The 15,256-nt window shown below is 52.7% G+C and overlaps 1 protein-coding gene across 2 annotated transcripts in view; it reads left to right on the forward strand.

Annotated features, from left to right (window-relative positions):
* Window positions 1–15,256, forward strand: part of Ccdc85c (coiled-coil domain containing 85C) — a 72,863-nt gene that overhangs the window by 44,434 nt on the left and 13,173 nt on the right. For both annotated transcript variants that reach the window (XM_008825638.2, XM_017796236.2), the window contains exon 2: window positions 11,183–11,256. In XM_008825638.2, the coding sequence (XP_008823860.1) occupies window positions 11,183–11,256 (74 nt within the window). The remainder of the gene's footprint in view (window positions 1–11,182; window positions 11,257–15,256) is intronic.

Here is a 15,256-nt window from a genome sequence, read left to right on the forward strand (position 1 = left end):
GTGACGTAATGATATTATCAGAGTGAAAGCCAGACTGGCAGCCCCCTGCGTCTCAGTGCCAGCACCCGCAGTAGCTGCCATCCCTCCCCAGTAGGGCTTTATACAGGTGCCACTCCCTGCTTTGGGGGAGGTTGGGAAGCCTGGTGCAGGTCCCCATTTTGTTGAGAGGACATTGGAGTGGAGATGCCCTGCCCAGCACACTTCAGCTTGCCTTTGGACTTGGTATTGGTACCACTCCTTCCCTCTCCTGTCTCCCCTGCCTCTGTGGTACCCCAGCATGTCCCCACAGCGGCTTGGTGGAGAGGGATATGTCAGCCACATTAGGCGCCAGCTGAGCCCAGCTTGGCCCTGCTGAGGCCCCACCTGCCCTGCCATCCTGCAGCCACAGTGGACCTTGACTTGCATCGATTCTTAGTTCGTTGTGTCAGTTTCCCATGGCTGTCCCAAACTTAAGTTTGTGTCTTACCATCCTAGAGGTCGGAAATGCTGAGTGGATGTCTGCAGGGTGCCTTGAGGGGAGACTCCTTCTTCCCACCTTCCCCAGCTCTCCTGCTGTGCCTGTGTTCTTTCCCCATTCTTGCAGCAGGGTTGGGTCCCCTGAGTCATCCAGGGTCATCTCTCCATTCTGAGCTCTGTCGGCCTTAATCTCAGCTAGAGTCCCCTTTTGTGAGGGACATTCATGTATTCTGGGGACTAGGGTATAGGCATCTTTGGGCAATTCTGTCCTGCTTCCTACTGTCCACCTGCAGAACAGGACTCTTGTGTTGTCACTGGGGAAAGCTGAGGTGGCGCTGCTGCAGCTAGGGCTCCCTCCCCAGGCCCTGCTGTCACCGCCTCCTCTTCCTCTCCCCCCTCCTCCTTTTTGGTGTGTATATGAGTAAGAGTGGTGTATGTACTTGCTTAATGTGGGTGTGTGCATGGATGTATGCAGATGTGCATACATGTGCGTAAAAGGTCAGAGGTTCATAATGGGTGTCTTTCTTGATCCCTCTCCACCTTTATTTTTTGAGGTCCCTCCCCAAACCTGAAGCTCATGGATTCCACTAGACTGGCTGGCCAGTAAGCTTCAAGGAATCTGCTTGTTTCTGCTGTCCCCACCCAGTGTCACTGCATTGCTGGGGTTACAAGGCGCACTCCACCGTTACTGGTTTTTTTTTTTTTTTTTATGGGTGCTTGGGGATCCGAACTCAGGTCTTCATGCTTTCCAGGTAGGTATTTTATCAACTGAGCCTTCTCCTCAGGCCCCAGGTTATCCCTTCTGAACAGAAGCCCCAGAGGCTCTCCTGAGCACTGCCTAACACTTGTGTCCTCTCTTGCATTGGGGTGAAATGCTCAGTCCTCTTCAGTGGCTGGGGAAGGCCTCCCCCAGGTGCTTGGGGATCCGAACTCAGGTCTTCATGCTTTCCAGGTAGGTATTTTATCAACTGAGCCTTCTCCTCAGGCCCCAGGTTATCCCTTCTGAACAGAAGCCCCAGAGGCTCTCCTGAGCACTGCCTAACACTTGTGTCCTCTCTTGCATTGGGGTGAAATGCTCAGTCCTCTTCAGTGGCTGGGGAAGGCCTCCCCCACAGGAACTCCGCCAGGATGGCTCCGTCAGGCTTGGTTTGTCCCTAATCTTTTCTGTCACCCTGCTGTCGGTTTTGCTGTAGGGAAGCCCAATTTTCAGTGTCTGCCTCACTCCTCCCTGGGCAGGTCCTCCCTGTCCTGCCTAATTTATTGTAGGGACGCTGTCTCCTGGGAAACTGAGTCACATCCCTGTCATGCCCTCTAGGTTGTCTGGGCCTTCTGTCCTCATTTCTTGTAGCAGGTGGAGGATTGGGAATAAGCTTGTTTGAGGTCTCAGAGCCAGTGGGCTGCTGCTGACTTGGGCTTTGTACTTTGGGAAGGACTTTCTGCCCCCCAGGTCCATTCTCATAGACACACTTTGCTTCTCCCACAGGCTCCTGGGTTGCTGCTGTTGGCCGCTCCCACTGGTGGAGACCTTTGCTAGGGACATTTCCAGAGTGTCTGTCTGGAAGCAGCCTGGGCATCAGGAGTTCCCTGTGTCATTTTTGGAAGGTCTGTTGGGTGCCCAGACTCTTGAGCTTAAAAAAGTATAAGAACAGTAAGTTTAAACAGGCATTTATTCCACAGCGCCCCTTACCACATTGTTGGCACTAAGGCACGTCAGCCTCAGATCGTTTTTTTTTGTTTGTTGTTGTTTTTTCATTTTATGTGTATGAGTGTATTGCCTGCATGTATGTGAGTGCACCCATGTCGTGCAATGCCATGGAGATCAGAAGAGGGCTTTGGATTCCCCTGGAACTGGAGTTAAGGACGGTTTGTAGCCATCATGTGGATGCTGGAAATCAAATCTGGGTCCTCTGTAAGAGCAGTCAGTGCTCTTAACTGCTGAGCCATCTCTCAAGCCTCCAGATCATTTTCTTTTAAGAAGTCAGAGTCAACTGGGCATGGTGGTGCCCACCTTTAATCCCAACACTTAGGAGACAGAGGCCAGCCTGGTCTACATAGTGAGTTCCAGCCCAGCCAAGTTTTATATCTTGAGACCTTGTCTCAAAAAAGAGAGAGAGAAGGGAAAAAAAATCAGGCTCACAGGCAGGGCTCAGGATGGCCGTGTGTCATTGGCCCCACCTGCTGTCCCTTCCTCTGTCCTCCCTTCTTTTCCCAGAGAGCCATGGCCTGAGTCAGATCATATTCATTCTTATGTATGTTTTGTTTTTAAGTCCTCCTGTCCAGCAGGTGTCAGTAAATAGCATAGACTCATACTTTGTAGGGTTTCAAGCCTTATGTAAATGGTGTTCTTGGCATTCTTCTGGGATCTGCTCCCCACCCTATCACATTTCTGAGACGTAGCCTGTTTGATGTTTGACACCAGTGTATTCATTTTTGTCATTGTTTGACCATGACCCTAGAGTCCTGCCACCCAGCATGGCACGTTCTTGTGTGCCTGAATGAAGCACTATTCAGCAGGATCTGCCTGGAGCCCCTCTTTATCACGTTGCGGGGCATTTGACCCCTACCATTGATGCCCACTCATCGGGTGAAGTTCCAGCCACTTCTCACCGCCCATGTGCTGGTCAGCCACCCCTACACATAGCTGGAATGGCCCTAGGTGTCTTTCTGGATATATTCGCCATCTCTCCTGACCAGTGTGCTCAGCCCTCACACAGCCCCTGGCCCTTGCCTGAGACCTGACTGCCTGCTACAGCAACATTCCCCTGACTTTCTCTGGGTCCCCTCTCTGTTAGTTAAGGCTTGGCACATGCATCTCCAGCTTAGTTCTCAGGCTGTACTTCCTTTGGAGTTTAGCACCATGGTTGGTTGTCAGTCCGGACCAGGAGACTGAGGACTGTTTGGGAAGGAAGCTGAGAGGTGGACCATTCCAGTCATCCCAGTCCCAGGGGCACATTAGTACCACTGGGAGGCCTTCACAATGTATACTGATGCCCAGTATCCCCTGCCCCCATTCAGTTGGCCTCAGGAAGAGATCAGATTTATTTATTTTTAATTTTTTTTATTTTTGAAAAATTTCATGCATTTGAGTGTTTTGCCTGCATGTATGTAAGTGCACTCATGTTGTGTAATGCCCAAAGAGGCCAGAAGAGGACATCAGATACCCTGGAACTGGAATTACAGATGGTTATTAAATGCCATTTGGGTGCTGAGAACTGAATCCATGTGCTCTGCAAGAGCAGCCAATGATCTTAACTGCTGAGCCATCTTTCCAGCCCCCAAATCAGATTTTAAAAGCTCCTTAGGGAGCCCCGGGGCGTGTATAGCTGAGTGCTGAGAGCCACGGGCTGCGTGTCCTGACTGACTGATATCTGCACAACTTCTCTCGATGGTGAAATTAGGGTTGGCAGTGAGCAAGATATGATGACAGAGAGAGAGAGAGAGAGAGAGAGAGAGAGAGAGAGAGAGAGATCCTGTACCATGGAGTCAGTTCTCTCCTTTTATCATGGGGTTCCAAGGATTGAACTCAGGTCATCAGACTTGACAGCAAGCACTCTTACCTGCTGAGCCATCTCACCAGCCCCAGTGATGCATCAGGCCTCTTGAGAAGTGGACGGAGAAATGAGTTTGTGATTTTGGTTGAGAATATTAGGATCTACCAGGCAGACCCTGGACCAGGGTGAGGACTAGATGAACCACGCCAGATCTGGGCTCACTCCTGATTTCAGTGCTGACTGCCCAGCCTTGCGGCTTCTCTGGGAATGAAACACTGATGTCCCAGTGGCCCAAGAAGCTGGGCATAGGCAGGCTGATGCATGGGTGTCCCCAGCCTGGAGAGTGCTCTTCTGCACATAAGCAGATGGCAGGGGACAGGTACAGCCTTATCAGGAGAGGCTGAGAGCCCACTGCAGACTTGTGGCTCCCCTCACTGATTCTTTTTCTTGTGGAGCAGGTACGGGAAAGGGCATTCCTTAGTCAGTTCTGCTTCTGATGTTTAATGGGGCTGCTGAGGCATGGGGAGAGGCTGGTCCCTGGGTGTGGCCGAGGTATGGGGAGAGGCTGGTCCCTGGGTGTGGCTGAGGCATGGGGAGAGGCTGGTCCCTGGGTGTGGCTGAGACATGGGGAGAGGCTGGTCCCTGGGTGTGGCAGTTTGTGTCAGCCCTGGAGCTGGCACAGTAAGTCTGTAGGTTTCTGCCGTCCCACGTCTCTGGGCAGGGAAATGGGTGGCAGAGATATTGGTGCCAATTTGCCAGGTGGAATTTTCCTGGTCAGCGCCACAGGCTGTAGAGCCTTTGTATAGACTAGAACCTTCCTTACTCCAAGTCTTGCTACACCTAGAGCTTTGGGCTTGCTTGATGATCTTGGAGTAGAAGTCCTAGCGGAGAGAGAGGCCAAGGTTAATGTAGTTCAGAGTGGAGAACCTAGAGCCTGGGACTGTGTGAGAGTTTGAAAGTTCCTTTGCCTCTCGAAGAGAATTCTGCTGTGAGACAGGAGGGAAAGGAAGGAGAGGGAGGTAACCTCAGAAGTCCCTTTTCATGCACCAGAGGAGCTTCAGGCTTGGGATACACATACATCATATTTCACCCTACTTCTGTGAGCTCTGTGACAGGGCAGTCACTGCCCCCCCTCCCCCAGCTTGGTTTCTCCATCAGCATTGGTGAGGTGGCAGAATGCTTAGCATCGGCAATGATGGTATTATGGTGACAGGGTCATGGTATTATGATGACAGGGTCATCATGCCAGACCCACAGGGCTGTGTGGTGGGGCACAAGGTGGGGTGCACAGAGCTTGGCTGTGGACAGATCAGATTGAAATCCCAGGCCTGCAGTGATCTCGGTGTGTGGCCTTAGACTTACACTTTGAGGCTCTGGTATCTTATTGAACCAACAGGAGTCGCAGTTCAGGGTTTACCTCCTTGACTTCATGTGGAAACTATGGAGGTGATGGATTTTACTCTAAGCACACAGTAGGTGCTCACAGAAACTTGTGAATGTGGGTAGGAAGATGGTTCTTTTCTTGCTGTCCCTTGTGGACGTGAGAACTCTGTCCCACCCCTGGTACTCAGTGTCATTGTTGTTGCAGCAGCCACTGTGACCTGTGCCGCCCTTTGCACTCACTGGTGGAACTGTGGGCAGCTAGCTGAGGGTGCTCAGGCTTCTCAATCTACCTGGCTGGTGCTTCCTGATACACCTCTCTCTGACCTCTTGCTTTATCCATAAATAACACCTGTACCTCCTGCGTTGCTGGCCAGCCAGGAAGCGATGGGAACTGACCTGTACCTGTCGGGTCTTACCTTCCTGTCTTTGCTCAGGCTGTGGCACCAGCACATACCTCCTGAATATTCTGCCTTGTGCCTGCCTGTCAGGGCCCTGCTTAACTCAGGGCCCACCTCCTTCAGGAAGGAGTCTCTGGCTTCCCAGTGGGCACACTGTGCTTTGCCTCCTCTCCCAAGTGCTACACCTCTTCATCTTGTCCCTTAAGTAGACATGCTTGTCCTTGCCACTCATTCATCAGCTAGGGCTCCTCCCAGAAAGGGAGTGGTGCTTTCTTGGTCTTGTGGGTGTCTGGCTCTACATCCTCCAGCAGACCTCAGAACATCCCATATCTCTCCTCTGGAAGACAGGGTTCTGCCACCTACGAGGGAGGTCCCTCCGAGGATTAGAGCGGGCACCAAGAACCCATCCAGCATTGAGGAGGGAAGCAGCTCCCTGTGCCATCGTTATGCCTGTGGCCTCCCCACAGCCATGCCAGGAGTCTTCTGTGTTCCAGACTTGTTCTCTTTTGTGATGGGGAGCTCACTGTGCCTCCGTTCACCTGAATTGCTGTGAAGCTTCTTTCCAATCCCTCAGTAGACTTGTGCAAGCACAGCACCCTGGGTCTGGCCAGAGAGATGTGGAAGGTCCCCAGAAGCAGAGGGGCAGAGCTGTCAGGAACATGCAGCCCCTGATGTGTGGGCAGGTCCTCAGGCTTTTTTTCCGTGATCCTACTATGTGTTGAGTGAAGTGAGGAGGGGGTTATAGAGGCATCACACTTAGTTCTTGATTCTATTTCTTATCAAAAGGGCTGGAGAAGGGGCTGCGGTGGCAACATCTTGCTAGGAAGGGAAACCAGGCTTCACCTCATAGTCTTTCAGCAGGCAGAGTGGCCTGGAGGTCACCGGCAGGACCAGCTGAGGGCTCCTCAAAGCCAGAAGAGTGCTCATCGGGAGCAGAGGGTGCCCGGGGAAGGGGAAGGGGAAGTAGGGCTAATGTCTGCTTCTTGGAAGTGAGACAGACAGAAGCTAGACCATGCTCCTCCTAGAAATGGCCTGAGGGAGTGTCAGGAGGGGTTGGGGAGCACCTTGGCCAGCTCATCCTAGGCCTCTTAGTGGTCATTTCCTTCATTTTGCCCACAGGCAGCCAAGCTGGGCAGTGATGTTTCTTTCCCTCGTGGCTCCAGCCCTTGTTACTTCAGGCCCTGGGATTAATTTAATTACCTGCTCATCTCCCAGAGCCTGGGAGGCACCCGGTGAGATCATGAGGGAGCTGCCTGCCCTCCAGCTCCCACCCAGAAAGGCCCCCTTCCTCTCTTTCTTCCTTTCTGCTCCTGACCCAAAGGGCACTTAGAGTCCTAGCTGCCTGGCTCCCGGAGAGTCTGGTTTGTAGAACTGGGTGGGGACAACGTCAGGCATGGAGAATGTTAAAAACGAGTGACCACTGGAGTAGGGGGAGGTGGGAAGGTGCTATAATTTCATTCGGTATTCTAGTTTAGAAGGTAAATTTCTTGTTACGTTAGATGTAGATTATTTGAAAATTAACTAGAAATGGTGTGAATAAAAAACTCACGCATTCCGTCATGCGTGCACTGCCACTGTCAGTATCTCCCTGTGCTTCCTTCCTAAATTTGTTTCCGTGCGTAGATATTTTTAAATGCAGCAGGTATTATACATATAATTTTGTGTCCAGTCCTTTCCACTGGCATCTTAAATAGTTTTCCATGTTGTTCAGGAGAGAGACTCTTTCTAAACATCATTTTAATGATGACAGGGTGGAACTCTCAGCATTGTTAGACAAATAGTTATTTCCAGTTCTGGCCACTTTAACTCTGTCTTTATAATTAGAATTGATTCTTGTAGGCTAGATTCCATCGGAATTACTGGAGGATGTCAAATGGCTTTTGAGCTGTTACTTTTGTTCTTTTGGAAAATAAAAAGATTCTCCCCCTCCTTCTCTCCCTGTAAATCCTGCTCTGATGTGTATCTTGCTTTGTGTAGCAAGCAGCCCAGGTCTTCGGGTAAATGGCAAGGGACTTCAGCTGGGTCATTCCTTGTTCTGGCACCATGGATGTGGCCTCCAGTTGTGCTTCTTCAACAAGGACAGCTGACCTACTGGGTTGGGACTGTGGGCCATGAGGCTTGGTGCTGGCCATGGACTGGTGGGGGAGCTTGTGAATGGCCTGTCTGCCCTTTCTCCGCCACTGCTCTGTTCTCCTTACTGCCATCCTGGACGAAAGGTGTTGGACCCTTGGCTACTCAGACAGAGGCAAGCTCATCCATGGAGGGTGCTGAGGCTGGATCGCACATCTGTGGCCTGCGGTCCCAGGCCTGACTCCCACTGTGGTCTGACTGAGAGGGAGAAATGCTGGAGGCTTCTTGCTTACCCCACAGAAAACCACTGAGGGAGATGGATGAGCAACATCCAGAACCTTTTTAAAATGGTTCTGTGGCTGTAAAGGGCAGTATACCAGTTAACTAACATCCCTACTTGGTCATTGGTCACACCTAAGTGGATGGATCTAGCTCTGAGTTAGGGTTGTGCCTGGGAGCAGTGTCTCCTGGTGTGTGTGTCTGTGTGTGCCACGTGGCCATGCCAGGGAATTTTGCTATAGCAGAGAATCCAGGAGGGAGGTGATATCAGAATGCTGGCTCCCCTCTGTGAACTGGGAAGCTCTTCTCCAAGGCCTTGCCTGGGGTGATCCCCAAGACTGAACTGCAGAGTGGGGCTGGTAGTTGGACAAGGGCTGGGAGGTTTCCCATACCCCATGAGTGAGGCATTTTGTTCCTTGTGGCCTCATCTTGAAAAGAAGGAAAATGGGTGCTTGTCCCTTGTGTGTGCCATACACACAGGGATCAGGATGAGGTGATTGGGGTCTTCATGTCTTAACTCAGTGGAATCTTTTTTTAATTTTTGAGACAGGGTTTCATGTAGCCCAGGCAGGCTTCAAACTCTATGTAGCCAAGAACAGCCTTGAGCTCCATATCCCCTTGCCTCCACATCCCAAATACTGGAATTATAGTACCCATGAGACCCATCCTGTGCGGTGCTGGGGATTGACCCCAGGGCCTCATGCATACCAGGCAAGCACTCTACCCACTGAGACACATCCCCAATACTCAGTGGGGTCTTCGGAATGTACCTCTTCTACTGGTGCCCTGCTGGTGTCCAGGGACCTCGCCTTGACAGGATGCAGGACATGAAGATCAGGGGAGTCTCAGCTGTACTTGTTCCTTCCTTCTTGGAGTCCTGTATTGCTGCTGACTGTTGTGTAGAGTCTGTGGTGAGGCTGGGGCCCGAGGCAGTACTCCCCCATTCGGGCTGCCCTGTGCCGGGTACTGCTGTTATTCCTGAGGGTGGGCCAGCCAGGCCTTGCCAAGGAATTGCCCTCTCCTCCTCCCCCTCCCCCTCCTCCTCCCCCTCTTCCTCCTCCTCCTCCTCCTTGGTAAAAGGCTCCACATTCCTGAGGGATGACTGTTGGGAATGAGGAGGAGGGAGGGTCTAGTTTGTCTGTTCTCCAGCACTGAGTAGGCTGGGCTGTGCTCCCACCTCTGAATTCCCATCTTTTTACCTGACCTGGGCTGGACCAGATGCTCTGCTGGGCCCTGTGGACCTGGACTGAGTAGGTCGGGGTCCCTGAGGAACCCCAGGGACCTGGGGAAGAAAGTGTCACACAACGGACAGGTCAAGGGTAAGGGAATTGGGCGCCTGTGTGGGTGCAGGAATTCCTGGGGACTTATGTCCCTGTTGGGCTACAGCAGGAAGCGCCACATCTGACCCTCGTTAGAGCCCGTGGATGGAGGTAGGAATAGGGGCAGGACATAACATTAGATATAAGGATACCAAGGGTGGGCTCATCTGGGATCATGCCACCTTCATGTTAGAGCACATAGATGCCTCATTGTCCCAGTGTTCCTGGCTTGTCCACAGCAGATTCCAAGCCCCTCAGTGCACCTAGAAATTTTAGAAGCTCATGTGGTCTGTTCCCAAGCCCCACATCCCCTGGGGTGGATTCAATAGCTGCCTTTGGTCAGAGTCTGCTGTCTCCTGTCTTCTGAGGTCAAAGGTTGGGGTATGAAGTTCCTAAGAGACTCTGCGTCCTTTGGGGCTGGGGATAGAAGTTGGTGACTCACTGTGGTTATGGATGGAGTCCCAGCTGGCTACCAAGCTCTCTGACCTCTAGCAAGAGGCCCAGTAATCTGTCTTCAAGTGGGTGGCTGTGTGACTATACGGTGTTGCATGCCTTTGGGCTCTGGAGGTGCTTGGAACGGGTCCTGCAGTCCCCTGGAGTACTGTGTCCTGCTGTCTCTTCCCTTCCTGAGTTCTCTCCTGCCGTGTTGAGTCAGGTGCACTCCACTGCACCCTGGGCTAGGAGACAGAGACAGAAGTGGTATGGGGTAAGACTCAGCCGGTTTTTTCGATGTGATAAAAAAACAGGGGCAGTGTCGTGGGGGTGGGTAGACTTCCTCTCCTCAGCAGTGGTATGCATGGGGTTGTCTCTTCGGCCCCCCTGGCCTTGTTTAGAAAGCTGGACCCAGTGATCGGTGGTTGGGGAACGCCCCCAGGTACTCTCCTGGGGTACCTGGCCCCCAGCACCTGCTCCTGGTTGTACTAAGAGGTGAGAACTGAGTAGGAAAGGGGGATGTTCCCCTCTAGTATATGTTTCCTGACTGGATTGCAGCAATTCCCAGATGGTGGTGAGCTCTCCCGTAGAAGGGCAGGTGCAGTAGCAATCCTAGGCCCAGCTTGGAGGGTTAGCCAACCTTTCCTTGCTGTGACAACATATCCGACCAAAAACAGCTTAATGGAAGAAAGATGTATATTGGCTTATGGTTTGGTTTTCAAGGTGTCAGTCTCAGGGTGGCCTGAGGTGAGGCAGTTAGGAGTGTATGGCAGAGGAGGCTGCTCACCTCATAGGGGATCAGGGGTGGTGAGGCGAGAAAGAGAGAGTAGGGGTGGGGAGGACTTGGAGTACTAAGCTGCTTGATTCTACTTCTGGCCCATGTGAGCCCTCAGCTTATTGGATGTTCTGTCACATCCCGGGAGGGTCTTTGCCACTCAGTTACTGCCCACGGCAGTCATCTCTGGAAACACCCATATAGACACACCCAGAAGTGCTCTTTACAAATCTTGGCATCTCACGCCAGTAGACATGACAGGTAAGATTAACCATCACTTGTTATGCCCATGGGCCTCAGTTTCTCCATGGCATAGGCGAGAGGGGTCCACTTGACTCTGGGCCCTGAGGCAGGCCATCCCTGGCTATGGATATTTATAACTAATTTTTGGGCCTGAAATTTCTTGGAAGAAGACATTACCCCCAGGACACGTGGGCCAGGGAACCTGCCATCAGCTTCCTTCTCTGGAAGCCAGACTCTGAGGCCCACATGGAGGGAGTGTTAGAGTGGAGCTGGGGTCTGCCCATGGGGGAGTCTGTTGGTGGCTAACACACCTCCTCCTTCTTCTCTGTTCTTTAGATCCCTTATCTACCTACATCAGGCCACTGGAGACCAAGGTGAAGCTGTTGGAGGGTGACAAGTTCCCTCCACAGGTAAGTGAACCACGGGGGTGTTGGTTACAGTGCCCCAATAGCCACTGCTCTGGGCTATCTCCAGCTTCCCTGGGGCTTCCTTCCACCCTACCCCTGCTGTTTCTCTAGCCACCTCTCAGGAAGCTTGGTCACAAACCCAGTCCTCACTCTAATCAGGTTCCAGGGCAGCTGGGGCTTCTCAATCATGTTGACTGCCCCTTCCTGGGGGTCTGCAAGCTCCACAGTGGCTTGCACTGGACCCAGCTAGAGAGGAAGGTCACATGATTAGTGAAGAAATGGGCCACTTTGTCCCTATGAATGGAGGCAGATGTGGACAGAGTCACATGGAACTCTCACCTCCTGCTAGCTTTGTCACACTGGATTTGCTGACCAGTTCCTCTCTGGGACCACCTTCCTGCCTCCCAGGCCTGACCCAGCTCACATGGACAGATGGAGTTGCGGGCCTGTGCAGAGTGGGACTCATTGGAATGGTGGGTGAGGCTTGGTAGTCAGGGCTGGTGGTGGAGGGCAGGTGTCAGGTGAGAGGGCACTGAACTGTGGACTGTGGCCAGACATGGAGGAGACAAGAAACCTTTCCTGCTGTGGGTGAGGGTGGCATGGGGCCTGGTGATGAGCGGCTGTGGTGTGCCCTGATTGTGGTTTTGGGAGCCCAGCAGGCTTGACCAGTCCCTCTAGTCTCTGTCTCCCCTGGACTCACCCTGGGGCTTAATCTCAATCTCTCCTTCCCGTACTATTGGCCCACAAATGACTATGCCTGGATGCTCTAAGTGTTTCTTTGGGGAACAGCCTCAAAGATAGCTCAAATGCCTGGCACTGTTGCTGGGCGACCTGCTGGGCTTGATGCCCACCGCCCAGCACAGGAAGACTGTGGCCTCCTCTGTCCACTGGTGGCTGTTGGGAGGCTCACATCTCAGCAGTGAATATAGTCCCACTGTGTCGTCTCCATTATCCTTCTCTGCTGGGGCCATGTGGACAGTTTGAACCCACAGCCTGGCGTCTTCCCTGCTCTCTCTCTACACACACACACACGCACACGCACACACACACACACACACACACACGCACACATGCACGCTTGCTTTAGTGTGCAATAGGCAGAGTCACGAGGCTATCCTTTGTGCTTGATATTGGTTGCAGGAGCTCTATGGTAGAAGGGCTTTGCCTACAGGACATAGTGGCTTCTCTGGGCATGTGGGGACTGAGGCTCAACTGGACAGGTGGGGTTCCAATGCGGGAGGGAAGGGAGTTTTTCCTTCCAGTGCTTGATTCTGGAGGATGGGCCATTGCTTTGCAGAGTGAAGGCCAGAACCATATGCTAGGGCCCCAGCGGAGGCCCTGGGGTTGATGGCTAGAGCCAGCCTCAGCCTGGACGTTCTTTGTTCCTGTGGAGAAGCAGGTGGGAGTGCAAGTTCCAAATTCAGGATGCTGCTTGCTCTGTCGCTTAAGGTCAATCAGAGACCAGCTCATGCTCCTATTTCTCTAGGAATAGGGGTTGTCCCTTGACTTTTTGCCTCTGCTATCCAGGGCCACTTTGCCCCACTGGGAACCTGTAACCCGGTTTCAAGGGTTGGACCCGGCCATGGACTCGTACAACAGGTGAACATGAAAGCCACAGGAGCAGCCCATTTCTCCTTCCTTTGTAGGGCGGCCCTGGTCCATAAGCAGGCTCTCCTTACCCACAGCCCCTCCCACCCTCCTGCAGGAGGTGGAGCCTTGAGGCCTGGGCAGGAGTCAGCTCTGCCCCTGTCCTGTCCCTGCCTAGATTCTGTCTACATTCCTGTCTCCCTCTGTGCACCCTATCCACACTTGCTCCCAGCTTTCTTGGCCCTGGGCTGTCATGTCTGTTTTTGGCTGATTCTGTCCTGTCACACTCCTTCCTGTGGCTCCTTGTCCCCACCCCTGCCGTGCTTCCAATTACTCGAACTCAGGTTGCAGACTCTCAGTGGCAATGGTCACATCCATGTCCTCCACACTTGGCATGGCTGAGTACAACCTGAGAAGCCCATGGCTGCCCCCCACATAGCCTTCTAGGCCCAGAAGGAAGGCAGGTTCTCACCCAGGATCAGGAAGGTCTGCTTAACCAAGAAGGGTTGCTTATCAGGTAGCAAAGGTGCATTGGTTTATCTAGGTGGTCTTGCTGTGACTGCAGGACCGCATTTGAGCATCCTGAAGGGGACTCGGGTGGTGAGACAGTCGCCATCCTCAGCCTCGTGGCTCTGCCATGTTGAATTTCATAATTTTGTCATATTCCAGAGAAACCTCTAGCTTCTCACAAAGCAGAGAGATGGTGCATGGGTGCAAGAGTAAGGGGTATCATTCTCTGAACTGGCATTAGCTGATGTGGCCTTGAGTGGGAGGCCAGAGAGTCTCCCACGACTCCTACCCCTTCTTCCTCTACCCCTCCCCCACAGCCTCTATTTAACTCCAAAATAGCTTTAATTAAAAATGTGCCAGAGCGCTCATGGGCTAAATTACTGTGGCACACTTCATATTTTCTTTCTCATGTTGGCTTTAAAATTTCATCAACACAGCTGCTTCCTCCGAGATGATTCATCCCGAGACTCCATGCATATTATTTTTCCTGCGGATTCTCTGTGCCCAGCCAGACCTTGGGTGAGGGGCAGGAGTAATTGATGCTGGGGCCTCTGGTCAGCCCCCTGCTGGGTTGATAAATGAAATCTCCAAGATGAGCCAAGAAGCCAGCCTCAAAAAAGAGCAAGTGGCCGTGGCGTTCTCTTACTTGGGCCAGAGGGCCTGCTGCTGCTGCAGCTGCGCCTGGGGCTGTGGAGGGACTGTGGTCCAGGATTGTGGCTGGGAAGCACCCCAGACCTCCCCTCCTGCTTTCCTTCCAATTGCATCAACTGCCTACCTTGCCAGGTACCACGTGGCTGCTAAAGGCCACCCATGATTCACACCAGACATGGGTGGAGAAACTGAGGCCTGGGTGTGGGGGTAGTACTTTCTGGCACACACACACGCACACACACACACACACACACACACACGGGTCAGGGTGGGGGAGGTTAGGGGGAGGGGTGGGATTGGGGATCAGAAACTACCAAAACCTGTTCTCTCTCCTAGAGATTAGAAGTACAAGGTTGGGACATCAGCATGGTGGATCCCGCAGCCTCCTCCTGGCTTGTTGATGGGCCCCTCCCTGTGTCACCCACCCTCTTCCTTAGCTATCGTTTCTCTAATTTGTCTTTTTCACGAGGACACCAGTTTCTTTGGATGAGGGCCAACGCTAACGACCTCACTTTAACTTGTTCCCCCTATGACGACCCCACCTCCAAAGAGATGTCGTTCCTAAGGTTAGCACTTGGGGGGATGACTTCACTACAGCAGTTCAGCATGCAGCACTGACGATGGCCTTGTGTGAACTTCCTAGTGGGTTTGGGCACTGGATGAATCTGAGTCTAAATGGAAACTGTTTCTGTGGCTTCCAGTGGAACCCCTTGTCTTCTGTGCCTCAGGTTCCTCCCTGTAATCCGGGGGTGAAGGTGACACCCAGGACAGTGCCTGATGTGCCGCAGGAAGCACTCCTGGGCAGTGCTTGCCCTTCTGTCCTTTTCTAATTATGAGGGCCCATGACAATGCCCCCTTGGCCAGCAACCCCTGCCTAACCCTGCCTGAAGTGCGCTGCCCTTTGTCTGAATTTGGAGCAGGCTGGGGTTGGGAACCATCTGCCACTGTCCAAATCCCTTGCCCATGCCTCATTCTTCTGTTCCCTGCGTCCCTGAGGAAGGTGGGGCTGTCCTGATCTATCTTTCTATAGTCCCTGGTCTCACTCTGCATCTTTATGAGTGGTGTCTTCCATGGTCCCCTGACTTCTTAGTCTGCTCTGGGCACTCCTGTTCTGCCCCTGTAGTATCTGAGCTGGTACCTTGTCCCCATGTCCCCGTCCTGTGCAGCACAGTCTCAGGGATCTGGGGGACTTCAAATGCTATCTTAGCAGGAACTTGATTCTCTCTGGCCTCTCCCTGCCAGGAACCCTGCTTCC

The sequence above is a fragment of the Nannospalax galili genome, unplaced genomic scaffold (genome assembly GCF_000622305.1).
Source record: "Nannospalax galili isolate Female #2095 unplaced genomic scaffold, S.galili_v1.0 scaffold188, whole genome shotgun sequence".
Taxonomy (NCBI): Eukaryota; Metazoa; Chordata; class Mammalia; order Rodentia; family Spalacidae; genus Nannospalax; species Nannospalax galili.